The following is a 13,959-nucleotide window of genomic DNA, read 5'->3' as shown; positions in this document are numbered from 1 at the left end:
TGCCCATTTGGGGATTGGGAGGCACTGTCCCAAGCTTCAGGCTTTTTTATGTTGCTGTTTTCAGAGCTAGTTCTTGGGTCTGCAAGTTTTTGATGTTTCCAAAGTGGTATTATCCTGGGAGAGGTGGAGTCATTGCTGTCCTAGTCTGTGCTCTAGTCTTTACCCAGGTGTGGCTCCTGCTCACCTGCAGCTCCAGGTACTACTGTCCCTCTTGTCCCTGGAACTGTGACCAAGGTCCCTGCTCTTTTGTGACTGGTCACAAGTGCTACTCTCCTGGAACTGCAACCCAGAAGTGTTTATGGGCAGTAGAGTTGCCAATCAGCACCAGCTATACCCAGTGCCAGCAAAGGGTCTCCTGTAATCTCTTTCTGATCAATTGTCTGATCCCTTTACCACCTTTGGGCTGAGAGCTCCTAAAGCTGCTGCTGTTCCTGTTGGGCTCTGGGCCTGTGCTCACCCTGGTATTATAGACCTCTCCTACAGACCTCCTGAGTTGTCTTAGGCTGAAACAATGCCTCCTTCTGATCTTTTATTGGCCCTGCCACTCCAAAATTTTATTCTAGGCATTATTTTAAAACAGTTTGGAGGGAAACAATGGGAGAGTTCAGCTGGGTCCCAACCTGTATTCTGCCATCTTGGGTCCCTACACAGTGGTCTTAATGAAAAGGTAGAAACAGATGATCGTGGTGAAAAATATATTTGAAAACATAGTTCAATAAAAAAAGGGGATGAGGCCAAAGCCTTGTAGACTAAACAGATATTTTATGCCATTGCATAATAAATACTTTATTCTGGGAAAGAATTAGTAGTCTCTAGACATGGTAAGCACCAACTAACATCACAAAAATTGAAATAGATTATATTTTAACTGATTTTAGTCATTATCCCTGAATTATCTGGTTGGTTTGTCAGGGCAAAGAGTGGAATTAGCAAATATATATATATATACACACACACCATACATACATACATACATAAAAAGAAAGACTAATAATGAGAAAAAGACATGATATAAAATTGATTAAAAAAACTTATTTCTGAACTGAAGGGTGTACCAAACGTCTTAGTGCAGTTTTAAGCCTGAATAACGTAAAACTGCACTAAGACTTTTGGAACCCTTCATATTGAAACAAGTGACCAGCAATGAGAAATTGGAAATGTGACATTGACACAAATTAGTTTAACTACTATAAATTTATTTCTACAAGAAGACCAAGAGTTCAGAAAGTATCTCATGCAGCAAACATCTCACTCATTTGCCAAGCAGAAAAAAATAGTGGCACAGAGCAACCAGAACTTGTTTATGAAATCTTGCAAAGAAAGCTGATGGACAATTATGAAGAGCATTAATTCAAAGCAGAAAGAAACATTCAAGGGAAAACCAGTTTAAAGCTTGGCAAGACATCCAGCTAAGCAAAGTCATCCCAAAGGCATTTAAAGATAAAAATGGAAGGATGATAACGCAAAGAAAAAATGGAACAGATTAATAAAGATTACAACTGTTTTCCACATCAAGGAGAGTAGAACCACCACATTTGGACCCAAACATCACAGTCCCAGATGTGCTTATAGAAAAGAGAAATGGCACTAAAGAGAACAATGACAGGAAAATAAGTAAGATTAGACTAAGTATATATAGAGGATATTCAGGCTTGTAAAGGTGTTGAGGGTGTGCTGTACAAGGTATCTGAATGAAAGGAAGGTACCAAAGAAATACAAAAGAGAAGAAGTCCCAGGCCTTATTAATACCCAAAAAAGTGACCAAGAAAACATCAGCAACTCCCAATCTACCTGCCTTGCATTCTACCTGTAAAAAATCTTTACATGAATCATTTATACTCAAGTCAAAGACATCTTTGACAAGGGTATTCATAGGAAATAGAAAGACTTTCACAAATTATATTCAATAGTCAATTGCACCTTTACCATCTCACAATTAACTGAAAAAAATATAGAAAACATAAGATCTCAAGGTACTTATTTTAAATGCAAAGGTGTTTGATTTGGTAGAAAAACTGCTTACAGACTCTTTCCAAAATGATACCATCCATCCATACATCAATCAATGAGCATTTATTAAATGCCTTTCATGTGTCAGGTACTGGAGACAGGAAGACAGAAAGTGAAATAATCCCTCCTTTCAAATGCTCTATCAAAATCATTTAAAATTCCTTGAAAGATGTAACAACAAAAATAATCCTTTCAATAAGCCTCTAATTATAAATATCAGACAAGGTATAAGGCAAAAAGATGTACATTCACTAAGTGTTCCCTGTGGTGATGGTGGAGATCCAGTACAGAATCCAAATTGGAGAGTTTTCTTGTGCCTGGCTAAGTTCTTCAGATGATGCTTTTTGCAAATGACATTGTACTTATTGCATCAAACCCTGGAAAACTGCAAAGCCTTCTGAAAGAGATTTATAAACAGTCAAAAGCGTTTGGCTTGACCATCCACATGGGAAGGGCCAAATGGATAAAGAATGTTGATTGCCCAGATTTTGACATGCACTTGGGAGGAAAACCTATAGTGCTTCTTCATCAATGTGCATATCTAGGATGAGCAATTCAGATAGACAACATGGCATCATGTTGAACAGGTGAAATAAAGTAGGCTCAATTGCCTTCAGGAAATTGCAATGTTCCTTTAATGACCTCAAGGTTTCCATGGATACAAAGGCCCACCTTTTAAATACCAACAATCTATTGGTGTTGCTGCATGCCAGGGAAACAAGAAACACAGTAAAGAATTTAAAATTCTCATAAAATGGAGCAAATGGCAAATTTGAGCTGCCTAAAAAAACAACTAATGAGGAGCTTCTAAGAATAGAAGTAAAATATTTCATTAAGGAAATGTTGACATTTCAGGAAGAGATGATGATCTGGTCACATGACAAGGGTGTGGGATGACAAGTAGATAGCTAGATTGCTTTACTGAGACTTTCACAATGTAAGAGAAGCTGTGGAAGGTCTCCAACATAGTGAGTGGACCCCTTCTGATGAACTTAAGGGAAGGAATGGACAAGAGCCATGCAGGATGGGAAGCTGACCTGTATCCTTGGAAAGAACTTCCAAATAAATGATGCCACATATCTATCTGAGTATCTTTAGTCTTAACATGACCTTCATTTCTGAATGTATCCCCTCTCCCTTCCCTAGGAAGCCATCCCTTGTAACAAAGGGGAAAAAAAAGAGAAAAAAGGTAGTTCAGCAATACCAACCAACATGTCAACAGGATATGTAATTGTCCACACCCATAATCCTACATCTCCACAAATAAGAAAAAGGGAAAGAAGTGTATTTTCTCAACTCTTTTTTTTTCAGAGCTTTTTGGTCATTATAATTATGCAGTGTCAATTTTGGGGTATTTTGTTCTCTCCACTGACATTATTGGAGTCATTGTATATTTTGGTTTCCTGGCAGTACATGCCTTTTGAAAGAAGTACTCCTTTCATTGCTGGCAATAATCTGTTGCTGTTTAGTGTTACATTACTTGAGAAGTGTGACTCCCAAATACAAAAGAAAAAAAATCAAGTTAGGAATAAGTATGCTTGACAAGTACAGCAACCTCTATCTCTTGTGGGCTCTAAGCTCCCATTGAAGGATTCAAAGCTTGAGTGCTATTGACAATAATAGACTCCATTTCATGGGAATTTTGTTTCTAATGAAAGATAGTTATAAGGCCAAAATGAGTTTTTAAGTATTGAAAAGATTTCCCAAGTGATGAAAGTTCTTGCAACACCTTAGAAATCAGTTGGTCAATCACCGTCACTAATTGTGTATTTACCATGAGTGGAGCATGTTACTGGGTAAACTCATGCTGATTAATTTCCTCTTAAACAAATGTGAGGGGCACAGCTAGGTGGTGCAGTGGTTAGAGGGCTGGGCCTGGAGTAGGAAAACTAAATTTGTGAGTTCAAATGTGGTTTCAGACATTGGACTGAAAAAACAGGTGCAATGATTATGCAGTGGCAACAATTATGCAGTGAAATATAATAACTGGGATTTCAAAATTTTCCCTCCAAGGGGAGTGTATGATATCTCCCTCAATCCTCCAGATGTTTCAAGAGTGCTAGATAATTTTTAATAATTCTGCCTAACTACTTGAGTGTGACTGAAATAATGCAGAGTAAGGGAGGAGGATTTCTGTATACTTCCAAGTCTCTAGGGAAGAACTGATTAGTGTAGGAGGTTCACTGTCCTGGTACTAGGGAGAGTGCATCAAAGAGATGGGAGAACATCTAACTGTTATAAGTCACCATGAGCCAACTCATTCACCCAGTGGGAGCACATCAGTTCTCCAGGAGAGTTTCCATTCCTCAGACTCCAGAAAGTAAACAAAATTGAGCTTATCTCAACCAATTCTTGAAGTGGGAGGTTCAGACTTTCTTTCATAGGATATATCACTACTGGTTTCTATCTTCTTTAAGGCTGCAGTAGGAGGCATGAACTGACAGTGTGTTTAGGTACTGAACCCCAGATCACTGTCTGCAATATTCTAACAATACTTTGAACAGGTTGGAGTTAGTAGCAATCAAAGATGAAATTCCAAATGCGCGTCAAATCTTAGCACATAAGGGTCGTGGTGTCAACCTTCTTGTCGATACCCATCACTTACTTGCCCAAGGAACTTTAAGCTCACTTTGATACAACCCAAACATGGATAGGATTTTTCACTCGGTCCACAGAGGCCTAAATCCATCATGGACTAAAGAAACTTATGTCTCAAGGGAACATCATAAAATGACTAAAATACAATGATCTCTTGGAAGTGACTTTCTAGCATAGCAGGTCGCTGTCATTGATTCACAGGATCCTATGAGGCCAGAAAAAAAAGCGCACGAGAAAGATTGATGAGGCATAAATTAGATTCTTTGGGGCAGCCCCCTTTACAACATCTACCTTTGTTTCCCAGTGTCAGTCAGATGGATGAAAGCTTCCACTGAACCAAGTCTCCATTTGTTTTCCAAGAGCACCCTATCTGCACATATCCATCTAACCCATAGCGCTTCTTCTTTGTCCACTGATTGTTTTGGAATCCATTTACCTCTAAAATTAAAAATAATTAAACAAACATTTATAAGAATTTGTAGAAAAAAATAAATTATACCGGCTACTGAGAAGGATATGAATTAAAAATAAGAAGTGGTCTCTGGGTATAAAAATTTAGACTCAAATTGGGGAGAAGACATGCACAAGTTACTATACTACAAAGTGGAATGTGATAATTAGCTAAGCAGGAAAGATAAATTGTTAAGGGTATTCTGGAGTAGAGAGACAATTTCTAGTTGGGAAGATCAAGGAAAGTTTCACGAAGAAGGTGATTTTGTGTTGGGCCTTAAAGGATGGATATCATTGTAACATATTGGGGTACAGAAGGACTTTCCTGGTGTAGGAAACAATGTTAGCAAAAATAGGAAGACAGTAGAGGTATGTTTGGGAGATGGTAAGAAGTCTAGCTTGGCAGGAGTGCAGGTCACACTGAGGGGTATATTGCAAAAGAAGGCTAGGAAGTTGTGTTGGGGTTAGATCATGGAGGGCCTTGAATACCAAGGAGCTGAAATACTCAATTTTGAAGCCTAAGGCCACAAGAACATAGAAATAGTTTTTAAAAACTAGCAATCACTGAATTCTGTTAAAAGAATGATTATATTATAGCAACTGACAATTATTAATTGGTTGATAAAGGTCATCTTCAAAATCATCAGCTGGAGAAAGAATTCCTTTTTCTCCAAACACATCTGGATGAGTAAACAAAACCTGGATCAATGTTAAGAGGTAGCATTCATTGTTTAACAGAAAGAGTACTGGATCAGTAATTATGAGAGAGATATGAATTTGAATCCCAAAGTTCTGCTACTTAATACCTTTATGTTCAGTTTAATATTCTGGGTCTTATTTTCTTTAGAGCAGGGGTTCTTAAACTTTTTTGTGTGTGTGTATTGGATCCTTTTGGCAGGCTAGTGAACCCTGCAGACTCCTTCTCAGAATAAAATGCATAAAATAAAATACATAGTATTATAGAGGAACATTTGTATAGCACTTTGCAGTTTGGAAAATACTTTATAAATATCTCATTTTTACAACAACACTGGGAAGTAGATGCTATTATTATCATCATTTTAGAGATGAGGAAACTGAGATAGACAGAGGTTAACTGACTTGCCCAGGGTCACAGAGCTAGTAAGTATCTGAAGCCAGACTTGATTTCATGTCTTCTTGATTCTAAATCCAACACTCTATCCACTGCACCACCTAGCTTAAGTTATCAAAATCGATTAAAAATAAAACCAAGAAATCAAATTTACTGGCCCCTGGTTAAGAACCTTTGATTAAGGGGCTTGATCACCACAATCCCTTTCAACCCTAAAATCCTATGAAAACATTTTGCTCTTTCTTGGAAACTTCAGCCCCCTCCTCTATAAAATTCCTTTCTCTCTCCCCCTTGAGTTATTTTCTCTTCTTCCCAGGTTCTATTTGGAGCCTGTATACCTAAGAAGTTAACTTCTTTACTCAAATATGGGAGGTGGGGGTAGAAATTATTGCAGAAATAGCTTTCCCCAAACAGTGATATGAATGAACAAAAAACAGACTGTAAAGATATTTATCAGGCATGGAACAATAGATTCTTTTCATGGGATAAAATAGAGATATTTTGCAAGAGTTTGATAGTCTAAAGAAATGAATATTTCCTGTTATTTGCAATTTAGAAAGAAACCCTCATATTATTATTCCCTGTTGGTGCCAAAGGTCTGTTTATTTGAGTTGTTAAAGTGCGTCAGGTTAATTTATTGGGATAGAACCTGGGGCTTTTGTGGCATAGGCTATGGACATGGCAATTGACTGGGAAATAGAACAGCAAATTATTATACATGTATGTAATATAATACTACTATTGCAGAAGAAATTATGAAAATGAAGAATTCTAATACACATGGGAAAATTTACATGAACATTAAGTAAGAATTAAGTAAAAAGAACCAGGAAATCAATATACACAATCTCTACAACAAAGGAAATAGAAATAACCATGAAATGAAGCTGAATGCTGTTGATTATAATGATCAAATTTGACACCAAAGAAAAGTTGAGAAGATGTACCTCTCTCCCTTCACTGCAGATCTAAGGTACTATGGGTTCAGAATATTGTATATACTGTTAGTGATAGGCTGAAGGCATTTTTTTCCTGACTTTTTAAAATCTTTGTTACAAAGGATGGCTTACCAAGTAAAGAAGACACATATTTGGAAATGAATGAACTATACAAACAGAAGGCATCAATAAAAATAAGACTTTTTTTATAATTATGGGCCCGGATTTTTTATTAGATTTGTTGATACTGCTCTAAGAAAACACTGGGTAGTGGAGGAGGAGCAAGAAACAACCCTGTCCTTTCCCCTAATCTTTAAGTAATGATAATAGGATGCTAGGTATAGATGACATCCTTCTCAAATTTGAAGATGATATGAAGCTGGAAGGGCTAATATATTGGATAAGAGACAGCATCCAAAAGATCTTGGTCATAAACATTGCAGTAAATAGGAGAAATTTTTTTAATCAATTGTGAGACATGGGAAACACTGGGATAGAATGATCCAGCATGGCATGTCCACATCAAAGAAGGTGTTATACTCTACGAGCAAAGCAGCATGGTGATAGCTCAAATGTGGAGCCATCTCCACTCCAAATGTTCCTATGGACTATCTGTGCCCAATCTGTGGTAGAGCCTTTCAAGCTTATATTGGTCTGATCAACCACAGTCAGATATGCTGTATCTTGACCCCATCATAGTGATGTCATTTTGGTCATCTTCAAGAACAAAGGACAACAACCAACTCGATAGGATAAAAATGAACTTTACTAGGAATAAATATAAAGTCTTACCCTGGGATTCAAGGAATCTTCTGCTCAAATAAAGGATGATGGCATGGATAGATCACAGTTTTACTTTTTAAAAAAATTGGCAAGTTTCAGCAGACTTCAACCTAAATATGAATGAACAGTGGGATGGGTCAGCCAAAAAGCCAACATGATCTTGAACAGCCCTGAGAACACAGTGCCCAGAAAAAGAGATGTGGATGTTTGGCTGTCCCCTTGTCATCTAGAGCATCCTGTACAGTTCTAGGTGTCACATTTTAGGAAGGTTGCCAACAAGCTAGAGAGGCAGCATGGGTGTAGTAGATAGAGAGCTGGCCTTGGGGTCAGAAAGACATGGGTCCAAGTCTCACCTTTGACATGCACTGGCTGTGGGACCTTGGGCAAATTATTTCACTTCTTGAGGTTCCAGGCATTTTCTAAGAAAAACATTTGCAGATTTGCATTGGTACAGTTAGGGTCTTCACTGGAAAACTCTCTATAATGATGAAATCTTACTTCTGGTCCCCTCCAAAAATTTGACCAGTTAAAGTGTTTCCAGAGGATAATAAACAGGATGGTGAAGGGACTGGATAACACCTCTCTGTCAGGCAGTAAATTCTTCCTTGTCAGTCCTCTGGAACAGAGATTCTTAATCCTATTATGCCATGGGCCCTTTTGGCAGTCTGCTGGAGGGGTGGTGTCAACAAAACATAAGTAGATATGTGTGTATATGTGTGATATGTGATATATGTGATCGTTTGAGGAAGGAGAGCAGATGAATTACTTTTGTGGTCAGCAGAGGTTCCTGATGAAAAGGACCTATTCTCAGAATAATGTTTTTAAATGCTTAAAATAGCATATATAGAATTGCAGAAGAAACTAATTATATTGAAATATAGTTATTAAGATTTTTTAAAAAGCAAATTCATGGATTCCAGGTTAAGAACCCCTGTTCTGAAATCATGGTTGATCAGAGTTCTGACACAACCTCTCACACAAGTCTTGGGGTTCAGTAAGAAGCCCATATCCCAGTGACTTCCTCCTTACTACCCTCCCTCCACATACACACCCATCCTAAAGTCTTTGCCCAAACAAGGCAACATCCCATTCACTTTGGCTACAAAATCCTAAGATGTCATTCTGCTTGGCATGGGACAATGGGAGGAAAGGAGGGGAAGTAGCATCTCTTCCATCTGTTCACTTCTTTCTACTTTCTTGGCCACCACCCTAATCCAGGCCCTTGCCATCTCTCAGCTGAACTCTTGCAACATTTTCCTAATTGTTATTGTGGGTTCTAGTCTTTTCCCTCTCTCATCTATCCTCCTAAAGAGCATCTAATGATGTTGCATCATTTATCAAGAAATATCAGGGGTTCCTCTTCATTTTTAGGATAAAATACACATTCCTCTAATTGGCATTTTGAGCCCTTTACATTCTGATTCCAGTTTATACCTTTCTAAGTTTATCTCACATTTTCTTCTTCATGCACTCTGTGTTCTGAAGCTGGCTTGCTAACTGTTTCCTAAAATCAGCTTTCTATCTCCTGCCTCTGAATTTGTACAGATTACACGAACCCCAGCCCCTCACTCCTCATACCTGGAATGCGTTCCATCCTCACATGCACCTCTTAGAAATCTTGGGCTTTTCTCAAGGTTCAGCTCATTTGCCTACCAGAAGCCAAGTAGTTCATCTACTTTCCCTCCACAAATGATCACATATATCACATATCACACATACACCCACATACATGCATCTACCTACATTTTATTACCACCACCTCTCCAACAGACTGTAAGTCTTGGAGGGCAGGGCTATTTTTCATTCTGTTTCCTCAGCACCTAGCTTTGCATATAGCCAATGCTTGATACATATTTGTTCATTTATATTGGAAGAGAGCTGGGTTCTCATCCTATCTTTTCACTATCTTGATGGTTCTTTGATCAAGTGATCTGGCTTCCCTGTGCCTCAAATTGCCTCTGCTTAAAAAAAATGTGGAGGTGAGACTAACAGGGGGTGAATTGGATTAGATTATCTCTAAAGACCCTTTCAGTTTTCTAAGCATTCTATGTTTCTAGTTCTATTAAGACCATAACCCAACCCCAATGCTCATCAACTTAAGTACATCCAACCAATGTCTTTTTGTGGGTTTGTATCTGGACTGTACTTCCATTCATGGATGCTGTTCTAAAAAAGCACTGTTAGTGAGAATTGAATGATGAGTGAAATGATAAGAGCTGGTTGTATAGTATAGCAGAAAAAATACTGACTCTGGGTTTAAATCTCACCTCTGATACTTACTACCTTGTATGTAGGCAGGTCACTTGACCTCCCTAGTCCTCAGTATTCTCATCTATACAATGAAAGAATTGGACCAGATGATCTCTGAGGTCCTTTCCAGATCTGTGTGATCCTAAAACCTTTGATGTCACCCTGAAATATTTATAGGGCTGGAACATAATGGGCGCTTAATCAAAACAGCTGGTTGGTGTCATAGATAAGAGTTATGGATTTGGAGAAAGCGAGTTTGAAACCTACCTCAGATACAGTCTAGCTGGGTGCTCCTAGAAAAACCATTTAACCACGATTTCCTCATCCATAAAATGGGAATAATAACAGCACCTAACTCACGGGCTTATTGTGAGGATTACATGAAATAAAATATCAAACACTTTGCAAATCTTAAAGCGCTACATATAAAGAAATGCTTATTTAATTAAATTCACCTGCTCTGCCTTCATTTGGACAAAGTTCCATAGGGTGCATTTAAGCTGTTCCTTTAAGACTGGGGACTGGGGTAATGTTAAACTCTTGCCACTGAACACTTTCCTGTAGGAGGCTACCTCTTCAGGTAGGTTGGTTTTAAATCTCTTAATCAGGAAGATTGGATCTTTGAAACACCACAACATTTCCTGTGGGTTAGAATCTGACCCTCAGGGAGTTCTGAGATTATTTTTTTATTTTGTGACCTTGGACAAATGGCTGAGGACACATCGGCTTCCTCCTCTGTGAAATCCCTAAATTTTGTCTCAGTAGAAAGGTGCCAAAGATGTGTCCTGAAGGTGTAAGGCCTCATGTCGTGGTCGTTCATGTTCACAGTTTCCCCTGCCGCTTGGCTTGGGGGACCTCTCCCCGTGGATGTGCCAGCCTCCTCAGGAGCAGGCTGATCCGCACAGGACGGCCGTGACAATTGTCTGTCTGGCTCCAGAGACAGTATGGGAGAAGAGAACCATTTGCCACTTGTACCCTGGTCTCCCAGTTCTACTAGCTGGCCGCCTCACTCACAATATGGATGTCCAAAGGTATTCCTTGAAGGTTATGCTGCACCCATATAAACTGCTATTCTTATTCTAAGTATTTTTCATCGTCACTGAAGGGGTAGGGCCAGGGACTAGGCTTATGGCTTCATTATAGTAGGGATCTTTTCACTAAGGAATTTCATTTACAACTGCATTGTCAATGAAAATTATTTTCAATTTCAAAACCTTTTTCCATAGTAATATATTTTTCTGATGAAAATCATACTTCACCAAGATTTTCTCTTCTTTTAAAAAAAAATAACTAGTATTTACATAATGCTTTTAAGGTTTGCAGTGGACTTGCCATATGCTATCTCTTATGATGCTCAGTCAATAAGCATTTATTAAGTGACTACTGTATGCCAACAACCCTGTGAGTTAGGTATCTCCATTGTACAAGTGAGGAAGTGAAGCAGAGAGAAGTGATTTGCTTAGGATCACACAGCAGGTAAGAGTCTTGATGCAAGATTTGAACTCAGCCCTTCCTGACTCCAAGTCCAGTGCTCTGTCCACTAAAGTCTTTTAACCTCCAATTTAACATCCTTTTGGTCTCACATTTAGCTCTCTTTTGTTTTTGGTTGTTTGTTTTTTTCTTTTCAAAACTTAGATCAAGTACCACCTTCTACATGAAGTTTTCCTCATCCCCTGAATTGCTAATGCTATTCCCTCAAATTGCCTTGTACACACACACACACACACACACGTATATGTGGTTGCATGTATTTATATATACACACATATATGCATATGCATGTGTATATGTGTATATGTGTATATGTATGTATATGGGAGATGATCTACCTGTCTAATCTATCTAAATCTATTGTCTATCTATATCTCTGTATCTATTTAGATAGATAAGTTTTCCTATAGAATGTAAGATATGGATACGGACTGATAGATCGATCACTTCTATAGAATGTAAGGACTTTGAAGGAAGGAGATTATTTCCTTTGTTCCTGCACCGAGGTCACGAGATGGTAACCTTGCTATCCATGCTGTCTCTGCATATTTGGGCCTGATTCATCCTGCACAGCCTGCAGTCCTGGGGCTAACACAGCACTGAAGTCTGTATTGCTCCACTCCTGTCTGTTTTGCTGAAGCATTTCTTTATCCTCCTTATCATTCTTGTTTTGTTTCTCTGGGTAACTTTCTAGTGGGATCTATATCTCCTACACTTAAGACGATGGAGTTTTATAAAATCTCTCAGTAAAGGCACTATCACTTTTTCTGTTTGTTTTTAAAATTTTTTTCTTCAGCATGAAGCCAGTTCTCTTATTTACCCATCTTTTTTTTTTTTTTTTAAATCGGGATTATCACGTAGTCCTGGACCTTGCTAAGCAGGTACACTTTTCCTACTACTTCCGTGAATTTGATCTTTTAATTATATGGTGGGTAGAAATATTTATGAGTCTTAAGATTGAGAAGGGTGAATTCTTATGACAACATAATGGAGCCTGACATGACAGAATCAGAAAGAAAAAGGCTCCTGTAGGCATTTTTGGTGGGAGTACAAAATGGCCTTCCCTCATTCTGTCTCACACCTTCCCTTTAGCTACGTGAAATTGAGTGAGGTTTTCCTTGTCCTTTTACAGTTTTGACATTTGTGGCTCATCCAGGCTCCTGTCACTGGCTACTTGGGGGTTTGAAATTAGAAAAAAGAATCTTGAGCTCATCACGTTTAGAGCCAAAAGGGAACTGAGAGCTCCTTCCTTTTACAGGTCAGGAAACAGAGGTGGAGTCACTTGGCCAGGAAAATATAGCTAGCTAGCTCAGAGATAGAAATACCATGTGGGGATTTTCCAATCTAATCCAACTGAATAAGCATTTATTAAGCACCTACTGTTGTGCCAGGCATCATGCTAGGTGATGAGGCTATGAAGGGAAAAGGAAAACCAGGCTCTTCCTCAAAGTGTTCAACATGTACTGGGCAGGATGGGGAGGGGAGGAGGAGGAAAGGAAGGATAATAAAGTGCAATTTTCTTTAAAAATTAATAATTAAAAATACAGATTTGGACAAGATCAGAAGCTCTTAACCTGAGGTCAGTGAACTCTAAAAAATATTTGGATAACTATATTTCAGTATAATTGGTTTCCTTTGTAATCCCATGTATTTTATTTTATGAATTTAAAAGCATTATTCTGAGAAAGGGTCCATAGGCTTCACTAGATTGCCAAAAGGGCCCATGAAACAAACAAATAAGCGAAAAGGTTAAGAATGCCTAGACTAGGTTGACTCCCGATGAAGCATTTTCTATATTTGAGCTAATTAGGTAGGGCACCCATTTAGAACCTTCCATGGATCTGTGATCTAGTGAATATGAGCATACCATCCTACAAAGCAGAATCCATCCTGCCCATGCCTTCCCACCCTGTTGGACTCTGGTTCATGTCAACCTGGAAATCCTCTACATTGGGTACCTTCTGTGTGTCTTCTTTTACTCCCTCAACTATATGAAAAAAAAAACAGCTATATGGAAAAATGGTGCATACATGACTCTTAGCTCTTGCTAACAAGTCTAGCTTCTTTTTTCCAGTCTTGCGGTTCTGTTGGCCTTCTTCACTATGCATTTCATTTGTAATTCCTCCAGCCAGAATTTCAGAAAAGTGCCTGCCCCCTGTTTGTTCATTAGAAAATAAACAGGTAGTTTTGTTGTTCCACCTTTGTTTTTGAAGAGGACCAATGACATCATATGTGATGTCTTGACATGTGTGTGAATTAGATTTAAGAGAGGCAGAGTTGTAAAAAGTCGTCGACCTCACTCTTCCAGAATCATCCAAGTCCAGGGGCAAGCCAAAAGTCATGACT

General features: G+C 38.5%; 1 protein-coding gene across 1 annotated transcript in view; it reads right to left on the bottom strand.

The window, feature by feature from the left end:
* LOC114026188 (deleted in malignant brain tumors 1 protein-like) overlaps positions 1-10,942 on the bottom strand; it is a 134,388-nt gene extending 123,446 nt beyond the window's left edge. The window contains exon 1 of the mRNA XM_027839815.1: positions 10,821-10,942. Coding sequence (XP_027695616.1) covers positions 10,821-10,942 — 122 coding nt within the window. The remainder of the gene's footprint in view (positions 1-10,820) is intronic.
* Positions 10,943-13,959: the final 3,017 nt, after the last annotated feature.

This window comes from Vombatus ursinus, unplaced genomic scaffold, assembly GCF_900497805.2.
Source record: "Vombatus ursinus unplaced genomic scaffold, bare-nosed wombat genome assembly UNPS02014833.1, whole genome shotgun sequence".
NCBI lineage: Eukaryota > Metazoa > Chordata > Mammalia > Diprotodontia > Vombatidae > Vombatus > Vombatus ursinus.
The sequence above is the reverse complement of the archived record's forward strand: the minus strand, read 5'-3'. Positions and strand labels throughout refer to the sequence as shown.